Genomic DNA, 20,976 nt, shown 5'->3' with positions numbered 1-20,976 from the left:
CATTCTCTGTGGCTGTGACTTTTTTTAAAAAAGATAATTATTTTTTATTCATGAGAGACACAGAGAGAGGCAGAGACATAGGCAGAGGGAGGAGCAGATTCCTCAAGGGATCCTGATATTGGGACTCGATCCCCAAACTGGGATCATGCCTTGAGCCAAAGGGAGACGCTCAACTGCTGAGCCTCCCAGGCATCCCGGCTGTGACTATTCTTATATGGACCACTTGTCTATGCATTATGTTCATAAGGAATAGCCAAGTTTCATTTGACAGCCCAGCAAGGATTCCTGTTTGATAAAAGACTGCCTCAAGTTTCCTCGAATCTTCAAATCAATTTGCAAAACTTTATATTAAACCATAACTATGTCAAATGAAATGAAGAAGTTCTGGGTGGGGTGTTCACTTGGCCCACGAAGCCATCCATACAGGCCAATATAAAGCAGATACTTGATGTCTGTCCAATTGATCTGATCATTCCAATATGCCAAACTAGATAAATCAGATAACTGAGTCAGACAACAACATCTGATCTTCAATAATCAAAGGATCTGGCAATCAGAGCCAAATAATTACCTCATTTTGAGTTATGAGTTTGCAGCCTTGACCTAAATGCCATGTACAGGAGGACCTGCACTAAAGAGCAACTCACTAGAGTGGGGCTGGGCACTCCTGGCAACATGGCCACCTTGTTAGGTGACGACCCTTTTAGAGATGGGACAAGTGAAAAATGAAAAGGTAGGCTGGCTCACAGGATTACAGGATTTACAGAAATCATGGATATGAACTGCAAAGAGATATATCCATGTAAGGACCACTCTTTCTGTATTTGCAGTGTTAGGGAGATTCTCATCTGTTCATTCAGAAACATTTAGCAAGCATCAACTCTATGTGAGACATCAGAATATATATGTACAAACAAGACATATCCCCTTCCCTTTGAGGAGCCCACTCTTTAGTGAAGGAGGTAAGCACGGTATTAACAAGCAAGGACTTTGCAAAACATCAGCTGGATATAATGGCCCTATGTGCAAAATGCTACTTGAATATAAAAGATGGGAGTGATTTGCACTGACCAGAGGGTCAAGATGACGGGAATGAGGGGAGGATGGAGAGAGAAGGAGGATTAAGCAAAGTTTCACAGAGGACTGGGAGGATGATCTGAGTGAGGTTTTAAAGGATGAGCTGAGTTCATCAGGTGAACAAGAGGGGGCAGAGCACCGAAGCAGTAGCAACAACATGAGCAAAGGCACAGAAATGAGTAAACTCATTGTTCAGGGGCTCAAGAGAGGGTTCTCTCCCTAGAGGACAGTGGTAATGGGGAGATTGGAGGTGGGGCTCACTGGATCGAAGCCACTGGGCTATATTTGAGATAAACATCAAACACTTTAATCTGACAAAGTGCTTTGTCCCGGACTCTTCTTACTCTTCATTTAGTTTTGGGATATTGTTTCAGATACACTCTTAAAGAGTTTGTAAATGGAACTGGCAACAGTCTGAAGCAGCAGCGAGAGGGGAGGGGTGGAAATGCAGTGAACATTCTTTCTGTGTGTTTCTATTTGGCAAGAAACCTTCTGTTTTCCTAATGGAAACTTTGACACACTCAGTCTGTATCTTTTCATCCATATCCAGCTCATCTTCTGAACATTCTTAGACCTTTATTCTGTTGGACCAAAAAAAAAAAAAATAGGAAAGGTCACTGAAATCTCAGTCTAATTTAACTGTGATACTTTCATGGTAAACTACTTGAGGGAGTTCACGGCTGCATGTGAGTACACCACGAACCCTGAATGCAGGGGAGGAAAAGCAGCCTAATCAGTAAATACTAACTTTCCAAAAGAGCTGAAGACTCTGGGGACTCTGGGTAGCCTGGAAGAAAGGAAGAAATGGATAGAAAAGAACATGTTTGATTTTTGACCAAGAGCACCAAATGTAAAGACTCTAGAATTTTATTTATAGCAACAGGACTATCCCCACGTTTTAAAACCTCCTTTAGTTTAAAAATGCTGATATTTGTGGTACTTAATATTTACTTTAGAAATGATACCTGGAAGGTGTATATCTGGATAAATATGATATAAATACTTCTACATAAAAGTTGGGTTGTTTTGTTTCTTCCAATCATAATTCAAGCCTTGAAGCAGTTTACCACATAGTATTTTGTTCTTTTTACAACTACTTAGACTTTTCCTCATGTAAAATTAGGAATAATCATGCTAATTTCTGTTCATATGTCTAGCAAAGAAGGTAAATGAAAAGCCTAAACCTTGACTTTGGTCAAGTTCCTCTGTCATTCTAAACTGTTATTTCCTTCAAGTTCATTTGCCTGATTCTAGTCCTCATCACTCTTAGAAAATAACCTCACCTTGTTCAGGGAGAAAACAGAGCAGAGACTATTATATATTGAACCCATCAACTTCCTGCTGTTCCATCAACCAGCTCGCCTGAATCCAGCCACCTCTTGCCCCCCACCTGCTACGTTATCCTATCTATTTTTTGTGGTATTTATCTGAGATGGAAGGCCATGTCTTTGTAGTCTTTCAATACCCACATCAAGAGCAGTACCTAGCATACGTTCAATACTCAAATAGATTAACTTGAAAGGACTTATTCAGTGAAAAATGTGATCTTTAATATGATGAACTTATGAGTACCACTGGTCATTGCTGGCTTCTATCAGGATACAAATTTGGTCTTAATATTAATGTTCGATGTCAATAAATAGCCTTACCATCTCTAATAAAAGGCTCTCTGATGGGAAAACACAGCACTGCAGAAAGTGTGACTCTTCATGATGAAGTCTGTGTAGAATTTTTTTTGTCTATGTAGATTTATGTAGAAATTCTGTGATACATATTGTGGATGGTTGTGTCTCTATATTCTACTTTTTGACTTAAGTTGATATATACAATAATATAAATATTTCTTAGGTCAGAAAAATCTCTAATTGAAATCACAACATATTTGCAGTTAAAGCTCCAAAAAGACATAATTTTTAAGATGTCAATTTCCAAGATTAAATGAAATATTCAATGGTGCCACCTTCTATTCTGAGTTTACTTGAACAGGAAAAATAAGGGCAGATAATTTTCTGAGTGGTAAGTAAACACTCTTGATAAAAAATCTTGGGTTCTTATTGATTACCAGTAATAACTGAAGAGCATTGATTAAAACTAAAATAACTTTGGCTTAGTAGTATTTATCTTATTATTACTATTAATATATTTATTTTAACTTATTGGGTGCTTCTTTGCTAATCACTGTGGTTAGTGCTTTCCATACATTTGTCAATTAGCCCAATGACCCTAAGAACCAAAGTTGATTTCCCCATTTCACAAATAAGGAAACTGAGGCTAGGGAATTGACAAGCTTGGTCTTCATTACACAGTTAGTATATTCCCAATATGGTGTTTCAATCTTCTTTATTCTTGTTAAAATTTTAGAGGATTAGACTAACTCTGAATATTTATTGCCATATTTTTCTTTCTTTTAATTTAGAATACTGGCATGCACATACAGTGGGCATCCAAAGAATGGTAGCCATTATCAGTTATTTGCAGATAGATATTTGTTGATGATGTAATTGCCTAATCAGCAAAATGAAAATATGTTTGCTCACCTAAATGCCCGAATGGTGGTGAGCCCTTCAGCTGTTTCTGAGAAGTGGCAAAGCAGAGGGAGCTGGGTACTATCATCAAGTTCCTGGAGATCCCTAGAACAGAGAGAAGTACAAAATTAACTTCATGTGCATTCAGACTCAGAGGCTACTATGTTCAACCTAAATTAGGGTTTTTGTCACTGCAAGTAATTTCTTCTAGAACCCAGTTAACAAAAACTTTAACAGTTTATGACCTAAAAAGGAAGAGAAACATGAGTACATAATGAATTTTGATTCAGGCCAAATATACACTGTGATGTAAAAAAATTACTTGCTTTGTATAGCAACTATAGTTAACTGCTATTGGGACACAGAGGAATGGATGATTAACTCATACCTAGGAGATGGGTAACATTTTTTTTTGAGCAGGTGGACTTTAAGACAAATCTTAAGCTTTGAGGAAAGCTTCAACAACAGACAAAACAGACCAAAAATAAATGCATTCCAGCTATGAGAAGAAGAGCAAACACAGTAGACTAAAGACCCTGGCAGGTTGAATCTGGCTGGTGCCCAGAATCCTTTGCAAGTGCTGACGTGGGGAAAGGTTGTATAATGGAGAGGTGGGACTAGGTGGCAGAGGATTCTGAGTGGCCTGGACAAAATCACTAGAAATAAAATGATCAGGCTGTGCTTAAACAACATGACTTGGGAGACTGTAAAGGATGAAAAAGAATAAGTGAGTTAGGATAGTCTACCACAGAGACTTTTTAAAAGTTCTCAATTACTGTGATGCTAGTGAGATTTAAAATGGGAAGAATGAACTATTGGGACTTCATCAAGATAAAAAGCTTTTGTATAGTAAAGGAAACAGTCAACAAAACCAAAAGACAATTGACAGAATGGGAGAAAATTTTGCAAATGTCTTATCAGATAAAGGGCTACTATACAAATTCTATAGAGAACCCGCAAACTCAACACCCAAAGAACAAATAATCCAATCAAGAAATGGACATAAGACATGAACACACATTTCTCCAAAGAAGACATACAAATCTCCAGCAGACACGTGAAAAAATGCTCAACATCACTGGGCATCAGGGAAATACAACTCAAAACTACAATGAGCTAGCACCTCACACCAGCCAGAATGGCTAAAATTAACAAGACAGGAAATGACAGATGTTGGCAAGGATGCAGAGAAAGGGAAACCCTCTGACACTGTTAATGGGAATGCAAGCTGGTGTGGCCACTCTGGAAAACAGCATGAAGGTTCCTCAAAAAGTTGAAAATTGAGCTGCCCAATAGCCCAGCAATTGTACTACTAGGGATTTACCCCAAAGATACAAAGGTAGTGATCCTAAGGAGCACTTGCACCCCAGTGTTTACAGCAGCAATGTCCACAATAGCCCAACTATGGAAAGACCCCAGATGTCCATCAACAGATGAATGGAAAAGGAAGATATATACACAGTGGAATACTACTCAGACATCAAAAGAAAGGAAATCTTGCCATTTACAATTACGTGGATGGAACTAGAGGGTATTGTGCTAAGTGAAATAAGTCAATCAGAGAAAGAATTATCATATGACCTCACTCATCTGTAGAATTTAAGAAACAAAAGAGAGGATCATAGGGGAAAGGAGGGAAAAATAAAACAAGATGAAATCAGAGGGAGACAAACCAACTGTAAGAGACTTTTAATCATAGGAAACAAAGTGAAGGTCGCTGGATGGGAGGTAGGTGGGGAATGGGGAAACTGGGTGATGGACATGAAGGAGGGCATGTGATGTAATGAGCACTGGGTCTTACAAAAGACTGATGAATCACTGACCTCTACCTCTGAAACCAACAATACATTATATATTAATTTAATTAAAAAAAATCATTACCACCACCAGCAGCATAATTTTACATTGCCTGAATGAAATGTTTCAAAAATAAAACCAATTTGAAATAGGAGTCTTCATGTTCTGTCTCCCTTCCTGATATTTCCTACGCATTTCTTCTCCCTTCCCTTCTAAATAAATAAATAAATAAATAAATAAATAAATAAATAAATAAATAAATTCTGACTGAGGAAGGACTGTGAGACAGTCTTCTAGATGTAGGCTTCTAAACTGCAATGATCAATGAATTGTAGCAGAGTAAGAGAGAAGAGGCACATATGACTTGGCCATTTCTATCTAGCTCAGTAGAATTGGCAAATAGCAGTATTATTTACTGGTGTGGGGAACACACTAAAACAGAATTTGAAGAAAATGACAATGAGGGCAGCCTGGGTGGCTCAGCGCTTTAGCGCTGCCTTCAGCCCGGGTATGATCCTGGAGACCCGGGATCGAGTCCCACGTCGGGCTCCCTGCATGGAGCCTGCTTCTCCCTCTGCCTGTGTCTCTGCCTCTCTCTCTCTCTCTCTCTCTCCCTCTGTGTCTCTCATGAGTAAATAAATAAAATCTTTAAAAAAACAAAACAAAAAAAACTATTAAAAAAAGACAATGAGTTCGCCCTTGGCCACAACGAGTTTGAATCTTTGCCTTCACGCATCATGGAACTTTTATATATATATATATCCCATGAATGTTTAGTGGACAAATATCTGAATCTTTTCATAAAGATGCACACTACTCATGAAAACATTTCTTTAATCCACATAAGCTAGCATTTCTAGAAGATAGGTTAAGAGTTATAACTATATGTTTCAAAACATCCCTCTTTTTTCTTTTGAGTCTTTTTTTTCTCTGCCATTTTTTAGGTTTTTGGAGTTGAGGATTTAGAATAGCAGCATCATCATTCACCTTTCAGAGTCAACTGGATATACTGTTACATAATCTTCAACAATTAACGTGGGTCATTCTGGACTGCCTGGGCAGTCCCACAAATAAATGAAAATCTCTTCTGAGTTTCTACAATGGATTTGGCCACTTTAGAAACTACAGATGAGGGGACAGAAAGAAAGAGGGGAGGAGGAAAACGAATATGAAGGAATGTGAGTAGTTTGTTACTTTTAAACATAAAACTAAGTGGCTATTTATAAATTTTATGCAAGTAACAGGTGGTCACTTCATTTGAGGTTTGTAATGAAGGGAAAAAATTAGGAAGGAGAAACTTTGTTTATAGGACTATATTTTGTGAAACCAAAAAGGTGAGGGTACGGCTTGACCTTATATTCTTGTAAGTAGGAAACATTTCCTTACAGAGCTAACCACACATTAGAGCTTTGATTTCAGATATTCCAAATTCCATGACATTTCCTGTCTCCCACTTTAATTCCTTTTGGTGTTTACAAAACACTCTGTTAGGTTGCCTGAGCTTTTCAACACGAGTGAGTCCTGCAGAGCCTCAACACCTAGAAAGGTTTTTTTTTTTTTTTTTTCTGTGAAATTTAATGTCATGTGGTCATTAACTGCTAACTTTCAAAGAATTTCAGATAAGACTGGTAATCCATTTCCAATGTTGATTCTTTAAAAGTGGTCATCTCCTCCATGGGGTGCCTGGGTGGCATAGTTGGTTTAAGAGTCTGACTCTTGGTTTTGGCTCAGGCCAATCTCAGGGTAGTCTATTTGAGATTCTCTTTCCTTTTGCCCCTTCTTCTTGTGTGCTCACTCTCTCTGAAATAAATAAATCTTTTAAAATAATGATCAACTGGAGAAAGTCCGAGATGGAGAGAAGTAGGAGACCTTAGTTTCATCTGGTCCCAGGAATTCAGCTAGATAGGTATTAAATCATTCTGAACACCTCAGAACTCAACCAGAAATCTAAGAAAAGAATAGCTGCAACTCTACAAATAGGAAAGTGGTCACTTTAAGCAAGGTAGGAGGGGCAGAGAAGTGAATCTGGGAAGATAAACCATTGTGGGGAGGGAGCCACCATCAGTGGGCTACTGGAAAGGGATATAACAGCAGAACCCAAAATTAGAACTTTTAGAAGTCTGCTCTGGTGAGGTATGTCCCTGACTGAAAGGTGCTCAGATGACTAAGCAGGCATGGAACCCTAGGTGGGACATTGTGGCCTAAATGATCCCCGGGGTCACAGGAAGACTGAGGGTGCCTGAGTGCAGCAGAGTTCCCAGGCATCGGAGCAAGAAACCTGCTGCAATCAGAGAGTCCAGGAGTAGGCGCTCAGCTCCTCAGCTCTGGAGAGCTGTGCTAAAGCCTTCAGGGAACAAAAGCCATCTAGAGCAATCTGGAACAGATTACTTAGCCTGGCCCCTTGGCAAGGGTGGTACAACGCCACCCAGGGCAAAGACACCTGAGAATCAGTACAACAGGCTCCTCCCCCAGAAAATCGTTAAGAACATCTGGCTAAGACCAAGTTTACCTATCAGACAGAATTGCAAAACTCCAGCACTAGGGGAAAAGGCATATAGAATTCATGAGTTTTATTCCCATGATTCTTTAGTCTTTCAATTTTAATTTTTCTTTCTTTTTTTAACCAATTTCTTATTTTATCAACTTTTTAAAAATCTTGTTTAATTTTCACTTTTACAGTTACATTCTATCCTTCAATTGTATTTAGTTTTATTTTTGTATATATGTAAGTTTCTCTTTCTTTACAACTTGGGAATGCAGTTTCTTCTAACAGACCAAAATACACCTAGAATATAGCCTATGGCTCTGTTCTCTTTGCCTGTTTGATCATATTCACTTTTTTCTTTTGTTTTTTTTTCTGTTTTTTTTTCCCTTTTCTGTTTTGTTAAAGTCTTTTTAAATTTTCATCCTTACAGTTACAGCCTATTCTTTCAATGTATTTAATTTTATTTTTGTATATATATTTTTTCTTTACAATTTTGATATATGGTTTCTTATAGCTGACCAAAATATACTCAGAATACAGTGTATTGCTCTGTTCTGTTCACCTGTCTGCTTATATTCCTTCTTATTTTTTCTTTTAATTTACATTTTTACAGTTGCATTCTATCCTTTCATTAAATTTAATTCTTTTTGTACACAAATAAGTTTTTCTTTTGTTACAATTTTCTAACAAAATGGACAAAAATACACGCAGGATCCAGTGCATTGCTCTATTTGTTCACTTGTCTTATTATATTCTTTAAAATTTTTTTTTTTCAGTTTTGAGTCTCTTCTAATTTGTTTAGTGTATATTTCTCTGGGGTCATTGTTGCCATTTTAGTATTTTGTTTTCTCGTTCATCTATTCTCCTCTGTATAGAATGACAAGACAGGAAAACTCATCTCAAAAAAGAGAACAGGAGGCAGAACTGACTGTCAGGGATCTAATCAGTATGGACATAAGTAAGATGTTGGAACTAGAGTTCAGAATAATAATTATAAAGATACTAGTGGGGCTTAAAAAAAAAGAAGACACCAGAGAATCCCCTTCTATATAAATAAAAGACCCAAAATCTAATCAAGTTGAAATAAAAAAGGCTATTAATGATATGCAATAAAAAATGGAGGTTATATCTTCTAGGATAAGTGAGGCAAAAGAGAGAATTAGTGATATAGCAGACAAAATGGTGGAGAATAAACAAACTAAGTAAAAGAGAGAAAAACAACTACTGGATCACAAGGGGAGAATCTGAGACATAAGTCATAAAATTAAGTCAAACAGCATCAGAGTAATTGGGATCTCAGAAGAAGAGGAAAGAGAGAGAGGGGCAGAAGGTATATTGGAGCACATTATAAGGATAACTTCCCTAATCTGGGGAAGGAAACAGGCCTCCAAGTCCAGGAGGCACAGAGAACTCTCCTCAAAATCAGTAAGAATAGGTCAATACCTTGATATATTAAAGTGAACCTTGCAAATCTCAGAGACAAAGAGAAAATCCTGAAGGCAATGCAGGACAGGAGGTCCATAACCTACAAGGGTAGAAGCATTACACTGGCAGCAAACTTATCCACAGAGACTTGGCAGGCCACAAAGGACTGGCATGATATATTCAGGGGGCTGAATGAGAAAAACATGCAGCCAAGAGTACTTTATCCAGCTAGGATGTCATTCAAAATAGAAAGAGAGATAAAAAGCTTCCAGGACAAAGAGAAACTAAAAGAATTTATGATAACCAAACCAGCCCTACAATAAATACTAAAAGGGATCCTTCAAGGGAAGAGAGAGCCAAAGAAGCAGAGACCAGAAAGGAACAGAGACAATATATAGACACAATGACTTTCAAGTAGTACAAAGACACTAAATTCGTATCTTTCAATAGTTACTCTGAATGTAAATGGGCTAAATTCCCCAATCAAAAGACACAGGGTATTAGATTGGATAAAAAGAGCAAGACCCATCAATTTGCTATCTGCAAGAGACTCATTTTAGACCCAAAGACACCTTCAGATTTAAAGTGAGGGGATGGAAAACCATTTAATCATGCTAATGGGCATCAAAAGAAATCTAGAATGACAATCATTATATCAGACAAATTAGATTTTGAAACAAAGACCGTAATAAGAGATGAGGAAGGACATTATCATAATTAAAGGATCTATCCAACAAGAAGATCTAACAATGGCAAATATTTATGCCCCTAACATGGGAGCAGCTTATATAAGCCAATTAATAACAAAATTAAAGAAACACATCAATAATAGTACAATAATAGTAGGAGACCTTAGTAACCCACTCACTGAAATGGACAGATCATTTAAGCAGAAGATCAACAAGGAAACAGGGATTTGAATGACACATTCGACTAGATGGACTTCACAGCTATATTCTGAACAATCCATCCTACAGCAGCAGAATACACATTATTCTCGAGTGGATCTGGCACTTCTCCAGAATAGACCACAGACTGTGTCACAAATCAGGCTCAATCAATACCAAAAGACTGGGATCATTCCTTGCATATTTTCGGACCACAATGCTTTGAAACTGGAACTCAATCACAAGAGGAAACTTGGAAAGAACTCAAATACATGGAGGCTAAAGAGCATCCTACTAAAGAATGAATAGGTCAACCAGGAAATTAAAGAAGAATTTAAAATTCATGGAAACAAATGAAAGTGGAAACACAACTGTTCGAACCTTTGAGATGCAACAATGGTGGTCCTAAGAGGGAAATATAGTACACTACAAGCCTTTCTCAAAAAATGAGGAAGGTCTCAAATAACACAACCTAACCTTACACCTAAAGGAGCTGGGGAAAGAAAGCAAATAAAGCCTAAACCCAGCAGGAGAAGAGAAATAATAAAGATTAGAGCAAAAATCAATAAAATAGAAACCAAAAAGAATAGAACAGATCAACCAAACTAAGAGCTGGTTCTTTGAAAGAATTAATAAGATTGATAAACCCCTAGACACACTTATCAAAAAGAAAAGAGAAAGGACCCAAATAACTAAAATTATGAATGAAAGAGGAGAGATCACAACCAACACCAAAGAAAGACAAACAATTATAAGAACGTATTATGAGCAACTATATGTCAGCAAATTAGGCAATCTGGAAGAAATAGATGCATTTCTGGAAACTTATAAACTATCAGAACTGAAAGAGGAAAAAATAGAAAACCTAAACAGACCCATAACCAGCAAAGAAATTGAAGCAGTAATCAAAAATCTCCCAAAAAACAAGAGTCCAGGACTAGATGCCTTACCAGGGGGAATTCTACCAATTGTTTAAAGAAGAATTAATACCTATTTTTCTGAAGCTGTTTCAAAAAATAGAAATGGAAGGAAAACTTCCAAACTCATTCTGTGAGGCCAGCATGACCTTGACAAAGATCCTACCAAAAAGGTGAATTACAAACCAATATCCCTGATGAACATGGATGGAAAAATTCTCCCTAAGACACTAGCCAATAGGATCCAACAGTACATTAAGAGGATTATTCATCACAACCAAATGTAATTTTTTTCCTGGGCTGCAAGGGTGGTTCAACATCCGCAGATCAATCAATGTGATACACTACATTAATAAAAGGAAGAACAAGGACCATATGATCCTCTCAACAGATGCAGAAAAAGCATTTGACAAAGTACAGCATTCTTTCTTGATTAAAATTCATCACAGTGTAGGGATAGAAGGAACATACCTCAATATCATAAAAGCCATCTATGAAAAGCCCACAGTGAATATCATTCTCAATGGGGAAAAACACTAAGAGCTTTTCTCCTAAGGTCAGAAACACAGCAGGGATGTCCATTCTCACCACTGTTGTTCAACAGAGTACTAGCAATCCTAGCCTCAGCCATCAGACAACAAAAAGAAAGAAAAGGCACCCAAATTGGCATAGAAGAAGTCAAACTCTCACTCTTTGCAGATGACATGATACTCTGTGGAAAACCCAAAAGACTCCACTCCAAAATGGCTAGAACTCACACAAGAATTCAGCAAAGCGGCAGGATATAAAACCAATGCACAGAAATCAGGTGCGTTTCTATACACTAACATGAGACAGAAGAGAAATTAAGGAGTTGATCCCATTTACAATTGCACCCAAAACCATAAGATACCTTGGAGTAAACCTAATCAAAGAGGCAACAGATCTGATCTCAGAAAACTACAGAGCACTCATGAAAGTGATGGAAGAAGACACAAAGAAATGGAAAAACATTCCATGCTCATGGATTGGAAGAACAAGTGTTGTTAAAATGTCTATGCTGTCTAGAGCAATCTGTACATTCAGTGCAATCCCTATCAAAATATTTCACACAGCTGGAATAAATAATCCTAGAATTTGTATGGAACCAGAAAAGACCCTGAGTAGCCAAAAGAATGTTGAAAAAGACAACCAAAACTGGTGGCATCACAATTCTGGACTTCAAGCTCTATTACAAACCTGTAAGCATCAAAACAGTATGGTACGAGCACAAAAACACATAGATCAATGGAACAGAATAGAGATTCTGAAAATACACCCTCAACTCTATGGTCAACTGATCTTTGACAAAGCAGGAAAGAATACCCAATGGTAAAAAAGACAATATTTTCAACAAATGGGGTTGAGAAAATTGGACAGCCACATGCAGAAGCCACATGCAGAAAATTCGACAGCCACATGCAGAAGAATGACACTGGACCCTTTCCTCACACTACACACAAAAATAGACTCAAAATGGATGAAAGACATAAATGGGAGATAGAATCCATCAAAATCCTAGAGGAAAACACAGGAAGCAACGTTTGTGACCTCAGCCACAGCACTAGATATGTCTCCAAAGGCAAACATGAACTATTGGGACTTCATCAAGATAAAAAAGCTTTTGTATAGTAAAGGAAACAGTCAACAAAACCAAAAGACAATTGACAGAATGGGAGAAGATATTTGCAAATGTCTTATCAGATAAAGGGCTAGTATCCAAATTCTATAGAGAACTTAGCAAACTCAACACCCAAAGAACAAATGAACACACATTTCTCCAAAGAAGACATACAAATCGCCAATAGACACATGAAAAAATGCTCAACTTCACTGGGCATCAGGGAAATACAACTCAAAACTACAATGAGCTAGCACCTCACACCAGCCAGAATGGCTAAAATTAACAAGACAGGAAACGACAGATGTTGGCAAGGATGCAGAGAAAGGGAAACCCTCTGACACTGTTAAAGGGAATGCAAGCTGGTGTGGCCACTCTGGAAAACAGTATGAAGGTTCCTCAAAAAGTTGAAAATTGAGCTGCCCGATAGCCCAGCAATTGTACTACTAGGGATTTACCCCAAAGATGCAAAGGTAGTGATCCTAAGGAGCACTTGCACCCCAGTGTTTACAGCAGCAATGTCCACAATAGCCCAACTATGGAAAGACCCCAGATGTCCATCAACAGATGAATGGAAAAGGAAGATATATACACAGTGGAATACTACTCAGACATCAAAAGAAAGGAAATCTTGCCATTTACAATTACATGGATGGAACTAGAGGGTATTGTGCTAAGTGAAATAAGTCAATCAGAGAAAGAATTATCATATGACCTCACTCATCTATAGAATTTGTGAAAGAAACAAAAGAGAGGATCATAGGGGAAGGGAGGGAAAAATAAAACAAGATGAAATCAGAGGGAGACAAACCAACTGTAAGAGACTTAATCATAGGAAACAAAGTGAAGGTCACTGGACGGGAGATGGGTGAGGAATGGGGAAACTGGATGATGGACATTAAGGAGGGCATGTGATGTAATGAGCACTGGGTGTTATATATGACTGATGAATCACTGACCCCTACCCCTGAAACAAAGAATACATATGTGTTAATTATTTTATCTATTTATTTTTTTTAAGATTTTATTTATTCGTGAGAGACAGAGAGAGAGGGGGGCAAAGACATAGGCAGAGGGAGAAGCAGGCTCCATGCAAGAAGTCCGATGTGGGACTCAATCCCAGGACCACTGGATCACGCCCTGAGCCGAAAGCAGACGCTCATCCCCTGGCCACCCAGGCATCCCTAATTATTTTAATTTAAATAAAATTGGTAAAAATGGAAAAAATGACCATCTCCTCCATATTTTAGTTGCTAACAATGGTTATAACAGATTATTCTTAAAATGAACAGAATTCACAAGTATATTTATTAATTGATTGACTGATTTGCAATTCCAATTTATAACAAACTAGGAATGTTTGCCTGGCCTTTGCACTGAATTTTTATTACAAAGGGGCAAAAAATAGGCCTAAATGAGTATGCGACCGATGTAAGACACGACTGTAATATTTAGTGGTAAGAACACAAGGAGAGGTTTGGAACCAGCAGAAATGAACTGAACTTCTTGCCCCTCTAGCAAGCAACATCAGCAATAGTACTAAAAGGAATGAAAGTGAACTCATGACTAATTTTTCCCTTTTGATCTGAATTCGCTACAAGAAAAGTGGATGAGGCTTGGAATGAGAAAGCTCTCTAGATTTAATACAGATCTCTAACATTGATGGATGCTAATTCATAATCCCAAGGGAGAAACAACCATGTTTTTTTCAATTAAAAAATGTGATATCATATATTGAGAGATTCCCAACTATAATCTTGGCTTTTCTTGTTACTGTCCTCAATTTTTCAGCATCTTCCTTGCACTCAAGTCCTATTAAATATTATCATTTTACTGAATCAACTCACTATCTACCTTCTTATTCCAGCACTTAATCCACAAAAAAAGATTACTTTATCTCTGTTTTATTTTCCCCAGAGAGAAAGTTTCTTGAGAATTGTATCTTGTCAGGTGGATGTCTTCATCGGCCACATGACTTACACAATTCTTTGCAACACAGTGATTGCTTACTGAGTGTTGCAATAAAGTGATTATCACAATGATAGAAAATTCACTGTACTATTTATAGCAAGCCTTCAAAGCTAAACTGGTACATTTCAGTTAACTTTGGTTCATTTTAGCAAATGATAAATCTTATATTAATAGAAGAGTCTAAGCTTCAAGGCTGCTTTTATTTATCTTTGGCTGGGTACTGAAGTACGTGCTAAATGATCTAATCTGAAAAGTTTAAATCTCTTGGAGTTATGGCTCTTCTATCAGACATTCAAGATTATCTACTTTTCTAGTCATCACTCTGACTTATCACTTTAACTTTTTTAAATTCTAGACTTTTACATAATGTATTTTAGCATTTTACAATATGTTACCTTTTTTCCCCACCCATGGAATAGAACAACACGAAATCACTTACCCTTTAGAACTGAGTTTGGTTTTACAAGTTTTCTGTCACTATTATGTTCAGAAAAAGGATCATAGAATGAAAAATTTAACATAGTTTGTGGACACAAAACTCAACAGGAAAATCCACATGTTAATATATGCCCATGGCTATGTAAGGCATAGACAACCACTTATAGAAACAATTTTAATAGATGTCCAAATGAAACATAGTGTAGGTTTTATCATGGTAAAAATAGGTTGCATTTCCAAGTTCCATACCAAATCTTGAAAAACACGACAGCAAATCTAGATCACAGTAAATCAAACATATAGGCTTTTGAAAATGAATAGAACTTTGTTTTACTTACTTAGAGGCCACTCGGAAGTATTTCTGGATAAAATAAAAGGCGACCCCAAGAGGCACAAGAGCAACCAGGAACACAGGAGTAGCATATGAAATCATGCCAATGGCAGACAGGCAGAGCAGTGTTGAGCGAGTTAGAGATTCCAAAGTTGGAGGGATATGCTATTAAGAAGGTCGTTTGAAAGGAAAATGTTTTAGTCCAAAGAAAATATTGGTTACAATGCAATAAAATATTCATTTATATTAATGTTAAGTTACATAATTAGTTACAAAAGTAGTATATCAACATTTTCTTTATAAGCAAGTCTTCATTCCTTTAACTTCACTCACTTCCCATAGTTCAGTTTATTTACCCATCTATCTACCTATCTATCTACTTATCATCAGTCAGTCTACCCATCCATTTATCTTGGGTATTTTATGTAAATGACACTATACTATAAATCTCATGTGTCCATGTGTTCTTATTTTACTTTACTGAGCAAGACAGACTATAAAGCTTCCCATGATACCATAGACATCTCTCTCTCTCTCTCTCTTGAATGGCTGCATACTATTAACATAGTTAGCTATTCCTCTTCTGTAAGATATTTACATTAATTTTCTGTATTTTGCTTTCTCCTATCCCTTGCATATTTTTGATTGGGTTATTTACTGCCTAATCAATTTTTAGATGCTCTTTATAGATTATAGATGTTTTCCTCTTGCTTTACATGTGTTGCCAGCTTTTCTTCCAGTTAATCTATTATGTTTTAAATCTGGCTTTGATGCTTTTAGCTTGAGAGAAGTTTAAAATTTTATATAGTTATTTCCGTTGGCCTTTTTCCTTATTCAGAGTTTTGTGTCTTACTTAATTCCCACCCAGAAGTTTTAAAACTACTTTCCCACATTTTATTTTATAGTCTTATGTTTTATATGGCTATCTTTATTCCATATGTATTTGCTTTGTATTTTATGGATAGCTAATTGTCCCAACATTCTTTATTGAAATAATAATCCTTTTCTTACTGATTCCAGATACCACACTTACCCTGTGTTAAATCTCTCCATATGCTGGTGTTTCTGAGTTCTCCATTTTGTTCTTTTGATCTACTTATTTTCTGTGATCACCAGAGTATTTCATCTTTATAGTGCTTTCTGGGTATCTGATAGGGAAACTCTCTCTTTATGTAGGAATTTTAGGATTTCCAGTATTGTTGGATCTCTTCACTTCTTATTAGGTTTCTTTTTGTTTTTGTTATTATGAATAGAATTCATTTCTCACTTAATTTTTTAATTGGTGTAGAAAAAGTTACTGAATTTTGTATCATACACCTTATGCAGACACTCTTATGAACTTTCTTTTGTTTTCTTCTTGTACTACTTGTCTTGGACTCTCTAGGTGGCTATCATATCATCTTCCAAATAAGGGCTGATTCATCTCTTCTTTTCCCATATGTATTCCTTATGAAGTGTTTTGGATGCAGTGTGACCAACACCAATGAAAACATTCAGTATACTTTTTAGTCAGCTGCATGCATCAAGCATTCTTTTCCTAAGCTGAGGGTAATTTAAGTATTCTAAAGGCAACTATGAAAAGTCAGAAAAGACCAGTTCTGGATTTGAAGGATTCTTTTGTCAGTTATCCTGAGGAGTCTGTTCTTGGAGTGATCTATTTTAAGAGTTTGAGGACTTTAACTTCAGGACAAACTTCTAGAGGGATAAGGATCTAAAACTAAACTGGGCATCCCTAGAATAGTCTCTAAAATATCACACCATTTAAAGCTTTTCTCATTGAAGAGCCAATCTAATTGAAGTAAAGGACATCTAAGACAGCCTGGCATTCTATCCTTTGCTTCTGGGAGACATTCTGCAACAATAGTAAACTGTTAAGAATTTTGCTATGAATGGAGATACAACATTGATCAAAATGATTCCCTTTATAATAAAAAATTAAATGTTAGTTCTTTGCTATTTCCCTTTATTTTAAGCTGATTTTCAGGGATCCCTGGGTGGCTTAGCGGCTGAGCATCTGCCTTTGGCCCAGGGTGTGATCCTGGAATCCTGGGATCGAGTCCCACGTCAGGCTCCCTGCACGGAGCCTGCTTCTTCCTCTGCCTTTGTCTCTATCTTTCTCTCTCTCTGTGTCTCTCATGAATAAATAAAATCTTAAAAAAAAAAAAAAGCTGATTCTCGAAGTATCCTCTTCTACATGTATAAATTATTTCAAATTAAAGTTTTCCTTTAAGTTTTTTTTTTTTTTAAGATTTTATTTATTTATTCATGAGAGACACACAGAGAGAGAGAGAGAGAGAGAGAGGCAGAGACACAGGCAGAGGGAGAAGCAGGCTCCGTGCAGGGAGCCTGACGTGGGACTCAATCCTGGGTCTCCAGGATCAGGCCCTGGGCCGAAGGTGGCGCTAAACCGCTGAGCCACCTGGGCTGCCCCTTCCTTTAAGTTTTTATTCTAGAAATCCATATGTATATAATTTTGATAAGTGTGCATATAGGCTCCAATTGAAATTTTAGAAATCCTCTATTGTTAATAGGGATCATAGTTTATCTTAAATGTTACTTAGGTTCTACCGAAAAAATTGTTTTTGAACTTGGAAGTAACTCAGGCACTCACCTGATCAATGATATTTGTATCAGCTGAGAAGCGATTGAGAATCAATCCCAGGGGGGTGGTATCAAAGAATCTAGGCAATAAACAGATTGGAATGTATGATAATACTAAACTATCAGGACTCTGAGCACTGTTAATGAACATCTTGGACTCAGGAAAATGAGAAGGTTCCTATGCATTTTCTCAAAGGCCAAATACATACTCTAATGCTTCATAATTCACTTAAATTTAAAGATGCATGTTTTTATGATTTTCTGTGTGAGAGGGTAAGAAATAATTACATTTTTACCTTATTGGTCCAAGAATTATCTTATTGAGGAGATTTTGGTGAAGGTTTTTGGCAGCTGTGAGACCCATCCATTCTACAGTGAGTGATGTGACAAGGCAGAGGAAAATACCTGCTCCACAAAGTATGCTAAATCCAGCCACATAGTAGGTCTAAAAAGCAACCAGCACCAAAAAAAAAAAAAACCCACAAAAGAAATTATCAGTTTTTTCTCATTAGAACACTAAATATCAAAGTCAGACAATATTTTTCAACTTCATTATCTTGCATCAATTTAGACAGTTGAAGGAGTGCAGTTTTCCTTCACTCTTTTCCAAGGTTTGTGTAAGGGTAAATGAAGCAGTAGAGTCTGTTTTCAGGTTTGAAATATTTTTGGCTCTCTACACTGTAGAGTTCATCATTCCTATCCTTAATCTCAGAATGACCAACTAATACATTGGCATCAGTAGTTAAAATCAATACTATCAAAACAAAAACAATAAAAGTCCTGTGTATATGTTACACACACACACACACACACACACACACACACACACACACATTGGGCATATACCTTGAATCCAAATCAAAACATTATCTTTAAGTGTTTCTTATAATAAGCTTTAAAACACAAAAGCGATCACATAGATTCCTTTTTGACAAGTTATTCTATTTCAGGTCCTGTTCTAATTAACTAACTGAATCATTACAAAAATCCTATGACATTTGGGCTATTAATATCAAACTGAATAAATGGGTATAACTGTTAATACCAATATTTATTTTCTTGATGGGTTAAAAACAGAATTCACTATACCTGATCAGCTTTTCCAGTATTGTTTATACTGTACTCTGAAGTCCATGTGGCTAGCCAGTAGTCTATAGCCACAATGACTGAATGTTTCAAAAGCTTAGAGAAAATCATCAGGAAGAGCAAGAAAAATCCTCCAGAAGTAAGGTATCTCCAGCAGGTTTTCCATGGCATTTTAGTTCTGAGCCTCATGACAGTGGACATATTATCATCCTCATCTTCCTCCTCTTCTTCCTCTGCATGTAAAATGTTAGTTTAACCTTCACTCAGTAAACAGGTAGATAAAATTTGTATCATTTCACAAAAAAAAAAAAAACCATATAAAAATCTCCCTCAGATTTATAGAAATACAAGTGCGGTCTTAGATATTTTAAATGCTTCTAGCAGAGAAAAAAAAACTCATTTAAAAAGCTGGTGAAAATGAATGAATGAGCAAAATGATAAACAACATCTTTATCTGAATGAGATAATTTGCCAATTTATTACACATCAAATTGACAGGAAGTGTAGACTAGAAGTTTATGAAATTATTGAAAGAACTGTGTTACCAATAAAACCACAGGCCTGACCTTTAAACACATAAAGTTTTGAACTCTAAATTTCTGAATTTGTAAAACTTCACCAGAAGGGAACAGACTTGAAATCTGTGGATAGTCCAAAAGGTCATAATCAATGCTCTCAATGGTCCATTTTAGATGTGGTCATGCAGGAGCAAAGTAAGAAGAAACCTTCTAGAGAGGAAAGGTGGAGGACAGACGACAATAGTCAGGGAGTTCCTTTCTCATGTTTAAGCCATCTGGAAATTCCAAGATGGCTATCCTAAGAACATACTCCATTATGAAGACAGGGAATTTCGGCACCTCCTCACTGGCAAGATCTGATTATTTGTGTGGTCTGGTGATTGTTGTGCATATTCCATCCTTTCCTATTCCAAAGACCATTTTCATTGCAGTCATCCTTTTAGATATTCCATTACTGTTTATTGAGAGGTTGTGAGCAGGAAAGATAGATAGCTTTGGTTTACAGGTTATCAGACCACAGAGATCTAAATATGGATACTACGGGAAGGCTGAGCATCACCAAACGTCCCTAATATTTTGAGCTGGATCCAGTAAATGAACAGGTCTCAGATAATGTGTCCTTTGGTAAGAGTCGATTAAATATGTGAGGACAGGATTAGAAATCTGCATAATGAAAGTGCCAGACACTTACAGACTACTTACTACCTGTCTCCCCAACATCCATTTTCTGTTTCCATATTAACTGAAATTTCAACTTGCCAATGGCTGCTCAGCTAAAGACAAGATTCGTTCCTTTCCCAGTACATAATCTGTCCATGAAATGAACTGGCCAATGGTAAGGAGTAGGAACAATATATGCAACTACTTCTCCTCTTCCCTTCCTGGTGGCTGGAACAGACATACTGACCAGGACCAGAAATAGCAACCCAGTGAGAAATACGTAGCATATTGGGCTCTTTAATATGCATTACCTCGTTTTTTTTTTAAAGTAGACAAGTGCAATATTTATTTATTTTTAATTGTGATAGTCACAGAGAGAGAGAGAGAGAGAGGCAGAGACACAGGCAGAGGGAGAAGCAGGCTCCATGCACCGGGAGCCCAACGTGGGATTCGATCCCGGGTCTCCAGGATCGCGCCCTGGGCCAAAGGCAGGCGCCAAACCGCTGCGCCACCCAGGGATCCCTACCTCATTTTATTCTGTAAGAAAGTAGTACTATCTAATTTTATGCCTGAGAGAATGGATTAACACAACAAGCCTAGGATAGAGTGTCCAGCTGTA

The 20,976-nt window shown here is 37.1% G+C and overlaps 1 protein-coding gene across 11 annotated transcripts in view; it reads right to left on the bottom strand.

The window, feature by feature from the left end:
- Positions 1-20,976, bottom strand: part of ABCC9 (ATP binding cassette subfamily C member 9) — a 148,550-nt gene that overhangs the window by 30,780 nt on the left and 96,794 nt on the right. For all 11 annotated transcript variants that reach the window (XM_077870791.1, XM_077870799.1, XM_077870794.1 and 8 more), the window contains 5 exons: positions 19,183-19,412; positions 18,390-18,538; positions 18,104-18,173; positions 15,500-15,657; positions 3,615-3,707 (listed from right to left, as the gene is read on the bottom strand). In XM_077870791.1, the coding sequence (XP_077726917.1) occupies positions 3,615-3,707; positions 15,500-15,657; positions 18,104-18,173; positions 18,390-18,538; positions 19,183-19,412 (700 nt within the window). The remainder of the gene's footprint in view (positions 1-3,614; positions 3,708-15,499; positions 15,658-18,103; positions 18,174-18,389; positions 18,539-19,182; positions 19,413-20,976) is intronic.

The sequence above is a fragment of the Canis aureus genome, chromosome 25, assembly GCF_053574225.1.
Source record: "Canis aureus isolate CA01 chromosome 25, VMU_Caureus_v.1.0, whole genome shotgun sequence".
Taxonomy (NCBI): Eukaryota; Metazoa; Chordata; class Mammalia; order Carnivora; family Canidae; genus Canis; species Canis aureus.
Note: the sequence above shows the minus strand (reverse complement) of the source record. Positions and strands in the feature narration are given on the sequence as shown.